Source organism: Panthera uncia, chromosome D4 (assembly GCF_023721935.1).
Source record: "Panthera uncia isolate 11264 chromosome D4, Puncia_PCG_1.0, whole genome shotgun sequence".
In the NCBI taxonomy this organism is placed as follows: Eukaryota; Metazoa; Chordata; class Mammalia; order Carnivora; family Felidae; genus Panthera; species Panthera uncia.
The window spans coordinates 63,640,228-63,657,757 of NC_064807.1; the positions used below are offsets into that span (position 1 = coordinate 63,640,228).

Consider the following 17,530-nt stretch of genomic DNA (forward strand, 5'->3'; position numbering starts at 1 on the left):
TCTCTGTCCCAAAAATAAATAAAAAAAAAAGTTGAAAAAAAAAAAAATTAAAAAAAAAAAAAATCCCCTACTATTATCGTATGACTATTGATTAATTCCTTTATGTTGTTATTAACTATTTTTTATATTTGTGTATTCTCATGTTGAGTGCATAAATATTTAAAATTGTTATGTCTCCTTGTTGGATAGTTGCTTTTCTTATTATATAGTGTCCCTCTTTGTCTCTCGTTACAGTCTTTGTTTTAAAATCTATTTTGTCTGATATAAATATGTCTACTTAGGCTTTCTTTTGACATCCATTTACATGATAAATGTCTCTCCGTTCTCTCATTTTCAACCTTCAGGTGTCTTTAGGTCTGAAATGTGTCTCTCTTTTTTTTTTTTTAAATGTTTATTTTTGAGAGAGAGAGACAGAGGCTGAGTGGGGGAGGGGCAGAGAGAGAGAGAGGGAGACAAGAATCTGAAGCAGGCTCCAGGCCCCATGCTGTCAGCACAGAGTCCAACATGGGGCTTGAACTCAAGAACCGTGAGATCATGACCTGAGCCCAAGTCAGATGCTTAACTGACTGAGCCACCCAGGTGCCCCTGAAATGTGTCTCTTGTAGGCAGCATATAGTTGGGTCTTTTTTGCATTCTGTCCCCCTATGTCTTTTGATTGGAGCGTTTAGTCCATTTACATTCAAAGTAAATATTGACACGTAGGTACTTATTGTCGTTTTGTTTCTGAAGTTTTTCCCTCATGCTTTCTCCTCTTTCATGGTGTGCTGGTTTTCTTTAGTACTATATTTGCATTCCTTGTTCTTTATCCTTTGCATGTCTATTTCTACTTTTCTATTTGGATACCATTAGATTTGTATATAACGTCTTTTGCATATAGCAGTCTATGTTATGTGATTTGCTTAAGTTTGAACCCATTCTTTACTGCTCTCCTCCCCACCTTTTAGGTATTTAGTGTCACATTTTACATCTTTGTATTTTGTCAATTCTTTGACTGATTTTCTACAGAAATACTTATTTTTGTAACTTCTGTGTCTCCCGCTTACATATGGTCACTTTTGGTCTTTCCTTTCCAGTCAGTTTCCTGCAGGTCTGGTTTAGTGGTCATGAACTCCTTTCATTTTTGTTTCTCTGGGAAACTACTTTTCCTTCTATTCTGAATGATAGCCTAGCTTCATAAAGTAATCTTGGCTGCCTATTTTTCCCATTCAGCACTTTTAGTGTGTTAGGCCACTCCCTTCTGGCCTGCAAAGTTTCTGCTAAGAAAGCTGCTGATAGCCTTATGGGGTTTCCCTTGTATGTTACTGTTATTTTTTGTCTTGCTCCTTTTTAAAATTGTTTATCACTACATGTTGATATTTTAATTACAATATATCTTTGTGTGAATCTGCTTTTGTGGATTCTGTTGGGGGTTCTCTGTGTCTCTTGGAAGTAGACATGTTTCCTTCCCCAGATTAGTGAAGTCTTCAAGTATTATTTCTTCAAAATTTCTGCCCCCTTTTCTCTGTCTTATTCGTTGGGATCCCTACCATTCAAATAATATTACATTTGATGGGGTCACTGAGTTCCCTTAGTATACTCACTTTTTGAATAATTCTTTTATCTCACTTCTGTTCAGTTTGATTATTTTCCACCCCTCTGTCTTCTAGGTAATTAATTTGTTTCTCTTCCATTGCATCATGGGTGTTTGTAATCTCATCTATTGCACTCTTCCTCACTGATTGGTTCTTTTTATCTCTGTATTAAGGGTCTCACTGATGTCTTCCACTTTTTTCTCAAGTGCAGTATCTTTATGATTATTACTTTAAGTTTTCTATCAGTCATGTTACTTGTATGTGTTTTGTTTGGATCTCTGGCTGTGGCATTATCATGTTCTTTCATTTAGGATAAATTCCTATGTCTTCTCATTTTGTCTAAGTCTCTACCTGTTTCCATGTGTTAGGAAAGTCAGTTACATCTTCTGTTTTTAATGGTAATGGCCTGATGGAGAAGAGTTCCCTGGAGTATAGCATCCCCTGTTCTCCAGGTTTGGAGTTTCTGGGAGTATCTACAGTGTGTCCTGTGTACGTTCTGCTGTTGTGTACTGGCCTCTTTATCCTTCAGGCCAGTGGTCTACAGCAGCTCTTTTTGCCTGTCATGGGCAGTGTTTGGTCTCTGGCCTGAATGTGAAGCATTTTATTAACTAGGTATGCTCTAGTCTCCTTGTGAAATGAGACCTATTGCCAGTGGAGTCGAGGCTGCATAAAATCATAGGTTTGGAGGGACACCTGGGTGGCTCAGTTGGTTGGGCGACCAACTTCGGCTCAGGTCATGATCTCAGTTCTTGAGTTCGAGCCCCGTGTCGGGCTCTGTGCTGACAGCTCAGAGCTTGGAGCCTACTTCAGATTGTGTCTTCCCTCTCTCTACCCCTCCCCTGCTGAAGCTCTGTGTCTGTCTCTCAATAATAAATAAACATTAAAAAAAATTTTAAACTCCTGTGTCTGGAGATATGTGTTGGCAAGGGTTGGACTGGTCTTTTGGGGGTAGGAGCCTACAGTGATGGGACTTGAGGCAAGCATGACTGGGAAGGGTGCATCTACCTGGGCATGGGAGATGGAACTTGGTATAAGCATGTTAGGTAGCAAGTGTCTGTGCTGTATTGGTTTCCACAGATGGCCCTGTGTTTATGCTGAGGAGCAGGGAGGGAAATGGCGCCTGCTAGTTCTTTGTCCTAAAGGGATCTCTCTGTGAATGCTGCCTCTCTGGGACAAGCTTCCAGATGAGCTCACAGCTTCCCCACCATGTGCCCCAGATGCTCTTCAGAAAGCAGTTACAATACTGTTTGTAGCAGGCTGTTTGCCCCACTGTGTCTCCAAAGAGGGGCTCCAGTACCCTTGGGGCTTTCCCATAGCCAAGCATGCTGACCTTTAGAACTCCAGGTTTTAATCCCCACTGGTTGCCACAACTCACAAAATTTGGTCCCTCTTTCTTTTGAAGCCAATTGCTACAGGGATTTGTATTCTATGTGCTCGTGCGTCTCTGTGACTGCAGCTCCCACCCCACCACAGTGGCCACAATCTGTTTCTCTCCCAAACTGTGTCTCTACACTTCCTGCCTTCTTTGATGTGGTCTCTTCTCTGCCTTTCCTTGTGGAGTTTCTTCTGCAGTTCAGGTCAATTTCTGGGGTATTTCAGGTGATTTGATTAGATTCAGGGGCCGAGGTGAGCCTAGGGTCTTCCTACTCTGCTTCCATCTTCCCCACAAATCTTGAAGGTAGGTTTTATATCATTTTGTCCTCAAAATTCTGTGTGGTAAATAGGATGGGGGTTTTTGTTGTTTTGTTTTTAAAATAGGGAAGTGTGGGTTTGGAATGACTTAATCCAGAGTTCTATTCCTAATTTAAGGATTGGGTTTTCTTTTGAATACCTACTGTGTCACAGCTACTTAATAATACTGAGAAATTATAAAGTGTCATAGCCCTCAAGGAGCTCACAGCTTAGTAATCAACAGTATTGCTTTCTTCTGTTCTTCTCATGTAGTCTGTTCCTGTTTTGTTTTTATTTTGTTTTTCTTGCATTTTGCCCTATTAGGATATTCTAGCCACTGGGAAATTTTTTTATTCAGTACATTTTTACTTTGCCCACTTCATCAGGAAACACTAACTTCGAATTTTTGTATGTCACTTCTCCTTTCAAAAGTAAAAGAAAAAATTAAATCTACCCTTGAGAATAAGATAATGATCATATTCTTCTTATGTTTGTCACATTGAATTTGCAGATCTATGTTGAGTGGTCGAGTAATAACAGACTGAATAGTACTTAGTACCAGGCAACACTGTAAGACTGTGCTGTCCAGTACAGTAGCCATACGTGGCTGTTTACATTTAAATAAGATAAATAAAAATAATAACCTCGATTGTACTAGTCACATTTCAAGGACCCAGTGACCATTAATAGTTAATGGGTAACTGGGCAATGCAGATAGAGGACATTTTTATCCTTTAATGAAGATCTATTCTCAGTGCTTTTTCATCCTTATAGCAACTATATGGGGAGTATATTACTGTCATCTCCAGTATGCAGTGAAATAACTTGCTGGTAAGTGGCAAAGCCCAGGATTTGAATTCAAGTAGTCTGTTTTTACAGTTTGTGCCTTTAACCAAACCAAGAGACTGAATAATGCCTGTTAAGATACTAAGTGACATAATTTCTTTCTAGGCCAAGAAAACAATAGCCAACAAAGAATACAATAAGAGGATTAGTATCTGCAATTGGAGGATAAAGAGAGATCAAATATTAAGTATCTAAAATAGGAGAAACTTTAGATTTCATTGATTTGGATGTTCTTGAAGTTCCTACTTAGGAATGGCAAATATGCAACTCTTTATCATATTAACAAATAACAAAGTGCTCATAATAGCATTGCTAATTGACTTTTGTATTCTCCCATCAAACCTAGAGTATTCTTGCCAATGTAACCTAGTATTGTCAGACATTCACAGTTGTTTGTAAAGTGAAACCAATTTAGCTGCTTCCTCTGCTATATCAAAGTTCAGGCCAGGTTATGATGTGGTAGTAAATAGCCCCCAAATCCCAATGGTTTACAAGTTCATTCAATAATTATGCTTCTTTACCTGTAGATCAGTTATTTCTGTTCAGTGTTATTCTCATTGTGGGACCCAGACTGAAGGAAAAATAGCCCTTACTTTGAACATGCTTTTCTCATAGGAGAGAGGAGACAAATGATGAATTATGTGCTGCCTTTTAAGCTTACTTTCAAAAAAGGCACATTTTTCATTTCATTGGCCAGAGCCAATCACGTGGCTAAGCTGATACTATCGGAGAGATTAGTGGCCCTGGGAGGGGTGGGCCTAGAAGGCAGGGGCAGTGATTATTTGAATGAATAATCCATCACATCTTCTTAGAAGCATTTCTTATCAAGTATGTATGTCCTGAGATTCCAATGATGCATTGAAATCTGTATCTTCATAAGCTCACTATAAAAGATTTGCTGTTGAATCTTTTCAAGTATAATTCTCAGAAATTTTTTTATTGTTTACTAAATATGTGGTAACTTAATGACTAAGGTCTGTTTCAATTTGCTTCAATCAGGTGCTCGATCCCAGGCAGCTTCTATTTTAACCAAGTTTCAAGAACTGAAAGGTGTTCAAGATGAGCTGAGAATTAAGGAGAATGAGCTACAGGCTCTAGATGAGGAATTAGCAGGTCTTAAAAACACAGCTGAAAAGTAAGACTTTGTTGAATTAAGTTGTATTTTTAAGTTTCTTTTTGGTCAAAGATTTGCATGGTAGAAGATGAAAGAATTTTAGCTAAAGAAATACAACTTCTGACTTTTATCAGTTAGCTTTTTCTGATAAGAATGTCATTGTTATAAGAAATTAGGGAAAGCTAATTAAAAGGAAGAAAAAACATCAGCCAAATATTTTTCTTTCCCTGTTGAGATACACTGTTAACATTCTACTGGGATTGGTGGGGAAATCCATACTCTGGATGTTGATACCAGAGGGTACTGGAGTCTTTGATTTGAAATGATACACAATGTAGCATTGATCAGATACCAACATTAAGTTTAGTAGCATCGTGGCTATCCTATAGATTATTAAAGATCACTGAGCTGCCTACTGAGGCATGTAAGAAAGTCACTGTTAAAGTGTTTCCTTACTGTGTTTCTTTTGTAGGGGTATGGGTATGCATATGTATGTGTACCTTTCAATATTACTTCTGTTTGTGTATGATACAGGTACATTTTTTTTTTTTTTTTTTTTTTTAAATTGGCGTCATGCTACCTCATGTATCTTTTCATCACTTAACGTCAGTGCCCAGTACTCTTGTAGGAGCTGGGAATACAGCAGCGAACCAAACAGATAAATCTCTTCCTTCTTCTTGCTTTCAAAGTTAAATTGGTAAAACATGTTAGGTAACACTGAGTTCTAAGAGGAAAAATGCCACAAACCTACAGTCTCCAAAGATGACAAATGGGAACTGAGTTAAAATTAAAATCAGACATTTTATTCAGAATTCACAATACTGAACAAAGGTTAAAAATCATATATAAATAAACTTCAAAATATATATGGTTTTGTAAATTTTAAACATTCATCTTCTGAAATTATCAAAACTTAGAATGTTGCCAAGACTTTTTTGGAATATTATATGTATAGAAGAGATGCTCATAATTAGTCAAAGTGGTCATTCCAACATAGATATTATATCAAAATGTCCCACTCTCAAACATATACATACAAAGCCTGCTTTTACCTTCTTTAACATAAATTACCAAAAAGTGAATATCTGTGGAAACTTTGGCAAGGCAATGAGTTTGCAGCTGGCATTTGGCTTGGTGCTGTTACCTTTATTCAGTAGTATTGGATCATTTATTTTGCAGAGTTGTCTTGTGGACTGATAGTGGCATTGAGGTCAAGGAAAGGAAATAGATTTTTAAAAATATGAGAGTGGAAGTATCAACTAAAGCCATTCTTTCACAGACCATATCAGGAAAATAGCTTTTATCTTTTTTTTTTTCAAGTTTCTATACTCCCCATTTTTAAATGAATTGAAAAATGGCTTTAAAATTACAGTTTTAATTGCTGTCAAGCATTCTCAGCCAAGAATACTCAAGGGAGTATTTATGTTTTATAAGTTGCTTCCTTTTTCCTCAGACCTCATGAATTTCTAGTGTCAAGCTGCCTTGTGAATTTATTACAACTTGATATTTCACTGCGGCTGAATTAGCTAAATACCTTCCAAAGAAAATATTAAGCAGCTAGAAATGGGCTAGATTACAGGGTTTGCAAGAAGAGCACAATGTAATGTTTAGTTCAGTACTAGGTCTTTTAAAACTATCAGTCTCATTACAGAATGTTGGGGGGAACTTTTTATTAGTATTTGAAAATGGGAATTGATAACCAGATTTTTGAAATTTTGTGTGATTGTTGCATATTAATGTATTCTTGTGGGAAGCTGTTGTGGAGTTTGGAGTTTTTCTTCTTGGTAAGGCTCAGTAGAAGAGACCATTTTTAAGGAAACCTATTTATTTAAAGGTTATATTTAGTGCTTTCTAAAATTAAGAATATTTCTGTAAATAGTTGTCAGCCTTGGCCGTTTAGAGTCGTTTACCTTCGGTGATCAAATCAGACTTGAATTTGATTCCTCAAAAACTGAGTCTTCAAAACTATTCTTGTAATAAGTGGCATCTTAACATTGTTTATATTGAGGGGCACCTGGGTGGCGCAGTCGGTTGAGCAACCAACTTCAGCTCAGGTCATGATCGCATGGTTTGTGAGTTCTAGCCCCACATCGGGCTCTGCTGACAGCTCAGAGTCTGGAGCCTGCTTCGGATTCAGTGTCTCCCTCTCTCTCTGCCCCTCCCCACTCATGCTCTGTCTTTCTCTGTCTCAGAAATAAATACACATAAAAAAAATTGTTTATATTGTATGTGAGTTTATTTTAGGTAAGAGCCTATTGTTTGAATGCATGTCTCAAATATCAGAAAAGTTGTGATCATTTATTGTAAACTTCTTTTTTTCTAAGGTATCGCCAACTAAAACAGCAGTGGGAGATGAAAACTGAGGAGGCAGATTTATTACAAACCAAGCTCCAGCAAAGCTCCTATCACAAGCAACAAGAAGAATTAGATGCCCTTAAAAAAACCATTGGTAAGATAAAAACATTCTGTGCGTCCTCTGTTTATACTGATAACCTTACTTTAGATATTTAGATCTCATCTTTATTATATATTTGTTTGAATTAGTTACCTTAAATATTTTAATTATTAGATACTATTATTATATTGCCAAGTTCTGCCCATTTGGAGCAGTATACATTTCACCAGTGGCATATGAAAGTTGTCAGTTCTCTAAATCCTTTCTTTTCTAGAAAGTCTTTAAAATATCTCCAATGTGATTGTTAGAAAGAGGTAGCACATTACTGTTTTCACCTGCAGATATTGCAGGGGAAGCCTAGAATCTTTGATCTGTTCCTCAGACCTTTTGGTTTCTACTTCTGTGAATATTCTACTTCTTTCAACCATTTTTCCTATTGACTTGCTTATGGTTTGTTTCTATTCTCATACTTAAGAGTTACGATTTCTTATAGATTATCTGCATTATGAATATCTTTTGGTTTATGTGCTTGTCTTTTAATTTTGTTCATAGGATTTTTGTTAAACAGAAACTTTTAATGTTTAATTCAATTTATAGCTGCTTCTACAGAACCCTCATTTTAAGAACTTGTCTTACACTTTTAATTAGAATTTAATTGTATAGAGTAGTTTTAGTTTTTCTCATTCCATAGGACAATATCCACCTACCTATTACCCACTAATATTTTCTTTCCTTTTTATAAAATTTAAAAAATTTACCCATTTTGTTTACCCCCTACCTCTGGCAACCACCAATCTGTTCTCTGTACTAAGATTTTTTTAATTGGTTAAGATTCCACATGTAAGTGATATTATATGGTATTTATCTTTCTCTTTTTTCTATTTAGTATAATGGCTTTGAGTTCCATCCATGTTTTTGCAAATGGCAAGATCTCATTCTTTTTTTTATAGCTGAGTAATATTCCAGTATATATACACACACATTTTCTTTACCCATTATCCATGAGTAGATGCTTACCTAAGTTGTTTCCATATCTTGGCTATTGTAAATAATGCTGCAGTGAACATTGTGGTGTGTATATATTTTTGAGTTACTGTTTTGTTTTCTTCAAATACCCAGGAGTAGAACTTTTACATCATATCTATTTTTAATTTTTTGTGGAACCTCCATACTGTTTAACATAGTTGCTGCAGTAATTTGCATTCCTCCCAACAGTGCATGAGGGATTCCCTTTTCTCCACATCATCTCTGACACTTGTTATTTCTTGTTTTTTTTTTTGATAATAGCCCTTCTAACGTGTATCTGTCTTATTGTGATTTTGATTTGCATTTCCCTGATGCTTAGTGATGTTGAGCATCTTTTCATGTACTGGGTGACTATGTATCTTCTGTAGAAAAAGGTCTATTCAGATACTCTACCCGTTTTTTAATCAGACTGTTTGGCTTTTTCTTTTGAGTTGTAGGAGTTTCTTACATATTTTGGCTGTTAACCTCTCATCGATATAATTTGCAAATATTTTCTCCCATTAATTATGTTGTCTTTTCAATTTGTTGCTCTCTAGAAACTTTTTAGTTTGATAATTGTCCCAGTTATTTTTGCTTTTGTTGTGTTTGCTTTTGGTGTGAAGTCCAAAAAAAATCACTGTTAAGACCAGTGTCAAGGAGTTTATCACTTATGTTTTCTTCTAGGAGTTTTATGGTTTCAGGACTTACATTCAGGTCTTTAACCTATTGAGTTAATTTTGATATGTAGTATAAGATAATGGTGCAGTTGCATTCTTTGGCATGTGGCTGTCCAGTTTTCTAAGCACCATTAATTGAAGAAACTGTTCCTTCTTCATTGTATGTTCTTGGCTCCTTTGACCATTCATGCATGGGTTTACGACACTTTATTTCTGGGCTCTGTTTTGTTCCATTGATTGGTGTGTCTTTTTTTTATAATTTTATTTTTTTTTAATTTACATCCAAATTAGTTAGCATATAGTGCAACAATGATTTCAGGAGTAGATTCCTTAATGCCCCTACCCATCTAGCCCATCCCCTCTCCCACAACCCCTCCTGGTTTGTCTATTTTTAATGCCAATTCCATACTGTTTTGATTACTATAGCTTTGTAATATAATTTAAAATAAGGAGTGTGATGCCTCTGCCTTTGTTATTCTTAAGATGGCTTTGGCTATTCCATACAGATTTTAGGATTCGTTTGTTTCTGAAAAAATGCCATTAGAATTTTGATAGGGATTTTTAACAGATCTATAGATTGCTTTGGATAGTATGGACATGTTAACAGTATTCTTCCAGTCCATGAGCACTGAATATCTTTCCATTTATTTGTGTCTTTTTCAGTTTGTTTTATCAATAAGTGCATTATAGCTTTATGTGTACAGTTCTTTCTACCTTCTTGGTTAAATTTATTCCTAGGTATTTTATTCTTTTTGATGTAATTATAAGTAGGATTATTTTCTTACTTTCTCTGATAGTTATTATTGTATAGAAATGCAACAGATTTTTTTACATTGATTTCATATCCTGCAACTTTACAGAATTTGTCTATTCTAACAGTTTTTTAGTGAAATCTTTAGGGTTTTCTATATATAATAGATCATCTAGAGAAAGTTTTACTCCTTTCGAATTTGGATGCCTTTCTCTTTTCTTTTTTTTTTTCTCTTATGAATTCACTCAAATGAATTCAATCAAAAATTCAGAGATTTTTGATTACTGATTCCGTCTCCTTGTTAATAATTGGTCTGTTCAGATTTTCTGTTTCTCATGATTGTCTTCGTAGGTTGTATATTTCTGGGAATTATTGTTTCTTCTAGGGTGTCCAATTTGTTGGCATATAATTGTTTATAATACTCTCTTGGGATCCTTTGTTTCTGTGGTAGCAGTTGTAGTGTCTCCCTCGTTTTTCTGATTTTACTTGATTCCTCTCTTGTTCTTAGGCTGGCATGAGGTGTATCAATTCTTTCTGAGAAGTAGCTTTCACTTTCATTAATCTTTTCTATTATCTTTTAGTCTCTTTCATTTTACTTTTGCTCTGATCTTTATTTCCTTCCTTCTACCAACCTTGAGCTTTGTTTTTTGCTTTGTAGTTCCTTTATGTGTCAGGTTTTTTGAGATTTTTCTCCTTCCTTGATGGAGGCAGCGCTATAAACTTCACTCTTAGAACTGCATTTGCTGCATCCCATTAAGTTTTGGTATGTTGTATTTCCATGTTAATTTGTTTTAAGGTACTTTTTAAATTTTTTCTTTGATTTTTATTTGCAGTGATATTGTGCACTGAAAAGTAGCATAGGATATTATGTAGTTAATGGTCTCCAGGGTTGTATTTGTATCTGCATTCTAACACAGTGTATGGCAATTGTGACACTAATCTACTCATTTTATCTTGCTTTTTTTCCTGTACAAATTAGAGCTAAATAGGCAAAGAATACAATGTAAGTTTGTTTATGAAATTAAGCTTTTTGTCCACTAAGTAAAGGAGAAATACCATAGTTATACTCCTGATTTTGGCTTAGGAAGCATATTACAAGTATATTAAAAGGTGGTCTGTGATCTTTTTAGTAAGTTAAAGACAAAATTTGTTACTCAGTTTCATAGGCTGGGAAATAATTTCCTCATAGTCTTTAGGTAATTCAAGTGTGGTTCTTAGGCAGGGTTTATGTTTCAACGTAGCATTTCTGGAATAAGGTTGGAACAGTTTTTTTAAATTTTAGCCTAAATTCTTTAGATCATATCTTCTATTAAAAGGTGAATTCATAAGGCACTCATAAACCATTGCCTATAACTGCTAATAGTTCAAGGACCTCATTTAGCTACATTTGCTTGCTTTATGATGCAGAGGAAAGTGAGGAGACTTTAAAAAACACCAAAGAAATTCAGAAAAAAGCAGAAGAAAAATATGAAGTATTGGAGAATAAAATGAAAAATGCAGAAGCTGAAAGAGAGAGAGAACTGAAGGATGCTCAGAAAAAACTGGATTTTGCCAAAACAAAAGCAGATGCTTCTAGCAAGAAAATGAAAGAAAAACAACAGGTAATACCTTTCTTGAAATGGAACCAATCTTTAACATCAGTATAGAGCTGAAGGTGGTAGAGCATCTTGGGTTAGCCTCACTCATCAGTGTTCATCACAAAATCTAAAAGCACAGTATGCTTCTTTAGGAAATAATTATGCGTCGTATGAGTCAAATTAAAACATTCCGTTCTGAAAACCCTGTAATGGAGTGTCATAATGGTAAGGATAGGTTGCATTGTTTTTCTAATTTTAGAGAAAGAGCAAAATTGTCTTTTGGTAAATGCTGCACTTAAGAGTAGACCAAAGCTTATGTCATGCGGTGGAGGTATGCCCTATCAGCTCCAAGTGTTGACATTTCTATTTGGTGATCATCTATGAATGGATCCTGTGAAAGATTGATACATGACAAAGCATGTTATATTTACAAAGTACCATTCAGTTGTAGACTGGTGATACCTGATTTTATCTTTTGATAGTGCCACAGATGGAATTTGAACCTAGCCTTGTCTGCCTCCAAAGGCTTTGTTCTACATCACTTTTCTATATGATTCTATTTAAATCTGCTTTTCTTCATATTCTGTCACTAAATAGCTGCACAAAGTATTTTCTAACAAACGAAAGGCTATAGAGGGAAAGAAGAAAATTGAGCAGCTGGGTTTTTTTGACATTTAAAAAAGGCTTTTCCTTTGCTAATTTATCTGTTACGTAGAATTCTAGATTGTTTTTCCCTGTAGAAATAACAAAATAAACAGTTTATGCCCGGTTCTTTGAACCTGTAAAAACTGTACATACATTTGTAATGTTTAACTAAAGGAAAATAAATTTCCTTTCTCCTCAGTTCTTCTGGAGAAGCAGCTTACATGTTTTTTTGGTAGTTGAATAAGCTGTGGGTGTTACTTGCATGGGACTCTTAATAATTTTGTTGACATGTATCTATTTTTCAGTAGTTAATAGTCTGTTGAATGTCTGAATAACATTCTTTTAGGAAGTTGAAGCTATCACTCTGGAGCTGGAAGAGCTCAAGAGAGAGCATGCATCCTATAAACAACAGCTTGAAGCTGTAAATGAAGCTATCAAATCCTATGAAGGTCAGATTGAAGTAATGGCAGCTGAGGTGGCTAAAAATAAGGTACTTACCGTGCTGGAGAAATTACAAATGTTAATCCACTTATGAAATGTTGGCTTGAAGATGTTTGACTTTAGAAGTCTTGATCTCTTCATTCTTTACTTATTGAGAGAGAGAAAGAGCATGAGTGGGGGAGGGGCAGAGAGTGAGAATCTCAAGCAGAGTCCAATGTGGGGCTCAAACTCACAAACCCTGAGATCATGACCTGAGCCGAAATGAAGAGTCAGACGCTTAACCCACTGAACCACCCAGGTGCCCCTCTTCATTCTTGTCTTGATGAGAGGCAAAAATGATGATTCCTGATCCAGAAAGAGTCCTGAAATAATATTACTAATTGTTTTAATCTGGGTCTACTCAGAAGATGAAAACTACACAGTAATTTGAACAGGCAGAGTTTAAATAAAAAATTTAACTACAGTCGGAGTTTGGAATGATAACGATGATCACTAAAGAATAAAGAGAATTCTAAATTATATAGGAACAGCCCTTACAGGGAATAGCCACTACCACCCTTAGGGCTGAGGGAGTGCACCCATGGAAGGAACAAATTGGAAAAGAGCCATAGCAACTATAGGCTGAAAACCAGATCTAGTTGAAGATGTAACTGTGGCCCCCTGGTTGTGAAGTTTGCTGGAGTGCCATGGGTAGTCATCCATAGGGAAGTGCCACGTGGGATGTAGGGGAAATTAGCCCATGTGAACATGTTGCAAAGCCCTGTTCCCCTCTCCCCATCTGCTGGATGCCAGGGAAGCCATGTAGGTTGCTGGCCCTTGCACATGACAAACTTGCCTTTGAGAAAAGCACACCAGAACTGGGAAGTAAAGCCTCTTCCTTCTACAGTTTCCTTACAGCATCCTTTACTGTTGAGGCTGACTATAGTTGCAGCTGGTTGGGGAGAAATGTTCTATCAGAAGCAGGGAAGTGAAGGATGGATTTAGGACTGAGGGTATTTCAAATGTTATGAAGACATTCTGTCACCTGCAAATTCATACTGTGGTATATCTTTATTAGAGATTGTCCCTAATGAATATTGGAAATTCTCTTGCCCCTTTCTTTGATTTTGTCTTTGAATTGCTTTGTTTCATATTGAGGTATAATTGATCTATATTAATTTCAAGTATACAACATAATGATTTGTTATTTGTATATGTTGCAAAAAGACCAACCCATAAATCTAGTTAATCCCTCACCACACAGTTACAAATATTTTTTGTGATGTGAACTTTTAAGATCTACTGTCTCAGCAACTTTTAAATATACAGTACCACTGACTACACTCATCATGTTTTTTAAGTTTTGTTTCGTGTTGCTAATTGATACCGTTTGTAACTAACATTGATTTTTATGTTAACTGAATGTAATAGCTTTCAACAGGGTAGTTCCATTCAGTTTTCAGTGTGGTATTTTTGTCTTGTTTGTGTCCTCTACATGCTTTTATGTTTTCCTTTGATATGATTGTTGCAATTGTTGTAGCCTATGGTGTTTTTGGAAAGTAGGTCTTTCCTCTTGATTCTCTTCATGGATAAATTAAAGTTTTTTGTTTTTAACCCATTATTTATCAAATCAATAGAACAGTTTTTAACTACTTTTTTTGAAGTTAAGATCAAAACGCTTTTCAGCTTTGTGTTCTGTGTTACTGATTAAATTTTTTAATTTCTGTTCAGTTTTTATTTTGCCTCCAAAGTAAATTTTAGTTTTTAAAAATATTTTTAGTTCCCTTCTGATTTGTTGTCTTAATCTCATTTTTCCCGTGCATATTTTTGCTGTCTTTCATGGACATCATGTTGTAGAATTTTAAAAGTTAGATATGTTTTTAAAGATAATTGTGAAAATAAATAAGCTACTCCTTTCCTGATCTAAATAAAGTCCGAACATGTACATACTTCCATTTCTCTTTATGGAGAAGTATAAAATAGATCACTTGGTTGTTAAAGGTTGTTTTTTTGGGCTCTGCATTCTAAATTGTTTCCTTTGCAGATAAGAATAGCAAAGGAAACTCCCAGGGAACTAAGAAAAGAAACTACCTACTAATTAGACAAACAAAACTAAAATTTCATTTCTGTTCAATCTTAAGTAACAGATTTCCTATCATTGTAAAAAAAGGTTAAAACAGTGAAAATTGCATTGCAGTTTTTAACCTGTAGGCATGAGAGAATCTTCTTCATAAACACTTTTTTTTTTTTTTTTTAAAGATACAGTGTTAGTTAATAAACTTATATTTCCCTTTGGTTAATATCTTAAGCAGAGTATTTTTCAGTTTCTCTTCACAGGTTTCAAAAAGCTAAAATATCTTCAGGTTTTTATATGAATGTCATGTTTTATTTTCTTTCCTCAAAAGACCTCTGATGACACAGATTAAACATTATAGGGAAATTAAGGCACTTTGAGTACCCTAACCATAACATCAGGTATTCTTTGTTGCTCATCTTGTTTCGTAATGAGCATGCCTAAAAACATTCCTAAATTTTTCCTTGTGGTTTGCATCATGAAGATCCATTCTTCCTCAGAAACTTAAAGCAGGTTGTCCTACTTTGGTTTTCCCCCTACCTAAATATGGGTTGAACTAGGTTTTTTTGGTTTAGATATTTGTGTGAGTTCTTTCAAGATTTGGGTGAAGCAATGGGATTTGCAGGGCAGGTTGGTGATAGACTGAATTGCAGTTACAATTACCACTTCTGACATTGAGTAGCTCCAACCTTGGGAGGTAGGGGGATATTCAAAGTCAAAGCAACAAAGTTTTTCTTTGTGCCACAAATCTATTTATTGAAAAAAGTTTCTTGTATTTTTCTGTTTTGACCCTTGTGCTAGAACCAAACATTATGACCTTCTGTTGCACCAATAAATATGGCTTATATCTACAAAGGGAAGAGCAGAAAACCCGGCCTACGTCCTTCCCTTCCTGATAAATGACATGTGGGGATCTGGCATAGTATCTTCTTGTTAACTACCCAGAAATGCCACTTTACTAAGACCTCACAAGTCAGTTTCCTGGAGTTCACTGTATCCCCAGAAACTTTGTTGCTTCCAGCACGAACACTGTATCCTATCTTTTTTCTAGTGATAGAACAAGTTTTCTCCTGTATGCCAATTAATTAGTCATTTTAATGGGGATATACAATGTAGAGGGTTAGGTGACCATCTGCCTGTAATCACATTGCCATCTTGCCCAGACGCTTTTTAGATGATCTTTTAATAAACTAAAAATATTCCCACATTACTTTGCTACATATCCTCTTCTATTTGTTCCAGGAGTCCGTAAATAAAGCTCAAGAAGAGGTGACCAAGCAAAAAGAAGTGATAACAGCCCAAGACAATGTAATTAAAGCTAAATATGCTGAAGTTGCAACACACAAGGAACAAAACAATGATTCTCAGCTTAAAATTAAGGAACTGGACCACAACATCAGCAAACATAAACGGGAAGCTGAAGATGCTGCTGCAAAGGCACGTTTGTGTTGTTTATTTCTACTCGTAATCAGATTTTTGCTTCTGAGTTGAGATATTCTGGTAAAGTGCTCAATGGAGAATTCAGTATAAATGGCAGAAATGCGGTATAACAGAATTTTGAGGCTTACTGCTATTTTAATGGCTTCTCGGCAATGCTTATTTTTACCACCTGGCATAAATTTTTCTAAATTTCAGGTATTTATTCCTATGTATAAGATGTTTCAGTGGTCTCCCATAGAACTAGCCATTTTTTAATCCCCAGATATTCAGATTAATATATTAGTTGTGATTATATATTTTGTTGCCTGTGAGTTTTCAATTTATTTTGAAATAAGGTAAACGATATATATTTACAGGCAACTTCCAAAACCTGGACTTAATTGGCTTCCAGATGTCCTTAAGAGGATCAGTATAGTCAATTTTGCAGCCTCATCTGAAATCTGATGTTGTGCTAGCAGCTGTCTTTTTTGAAGTTATCTCAGTTTTTTGTTCACTCCTGGAAGTTTCTTTCTGGGGCACCTGGGTGACTCAGTCGGTTAAGCGTCTGACTCTTGGTTTCCTCTCAGGTCATGATCTCACAGTTCATGAGTTCGAGCCCCACATCGGGCTCTCTGCTGACAATGGGGAGTCTGCTTAGGATTCTCTTTCACCACCTCTCTCTATCCCTCCCATCCCCCTCAAAAATAAATAAGTAAACATTAAAGAGAATACATGCTTTTGCAGAAATTTGCTGCTTGGTTAAGAGGCTGCACTCATGAAATCTTAGTAATTTGCCCATCATGTTTTCTTACGAGTGTGTAACCGTTTGATGCCTTTTAAATCTTGTTTAGCATCTTAAAAGTATGAGATTTAACTTCAAAAAAGTCAGAACATACAAAATAGTCACCCCACCCTCTGAAAGAGTCCTGTGTGCCTGTTCAGGCTCACACTTAAAGAAAATATTTTTTCATAGCCACATCACTAATTTCCTAATATTTTTTTGTATTGATTTTCCATTAGCCTGGTAGCCTAGTATTAGTGGATTCACTGAAATGTTACCAATGTTAATATTACTGTTAATAGGTTTTTGGTAATTGAAAGTGCTAGTAGTGGTGATTGCTAGGGGATTTTATTTACGGTTAAGGTGAAAAGGAGAGTTAAAAGTGGAACTGCTAAAAAGTCCAGGATTCTTTGAAGTCTATAGTTGGTCAAATATTAATTACATACCAACTAGTATCAGATAGTAGTAGGCCAGGCACTAATGATAAGGATGAGCAACATGTACCCAGAATGCTTTCATTGAGCCTATGGATCAGCAGGGAAGGTAGATTGGAAATGATCATCTTTGGAGCCTGGAGGTGAGAC

General features: G+C 35.8%; 1 protein-coding gene across 1 annotated transcript in view; it reads left to right on the forward strand.

Annotated features, from left to right (window-relative positions):
* SMC2 (structural maintenance of chromosomes 2) overlaps window positions 1-17,530 on the forward strand; it is a 69,638-nt gene that overhangs the window by 31,317 nt on the left and 20,791 nt on the right. Inside the window, exons 16-20 of the mRNA XM_049635511.1 lie at window positions 5,088-5,223; window positions 7,527-7,651; window positions 11,438-11,631; window positions 12,599-12,742; window positions 15,989-16,183. Of these exons, the coding sequence (XP_049491468.1) occupies window positions 5,088-5,223; window positions 7,527-7,651; window positions 11,438-11,631; window positions 12,599-12,742; window positions 15,989-16,183 (794 nt within the window). The remainder of the gene's footprint in view (window positions 1-5,087; window positions 5,224-7,526; window positions 7,652-11,437; window positions 11,632-12,598; window positions 12,743-15,988; window positions 16,184-17,530) is intronic.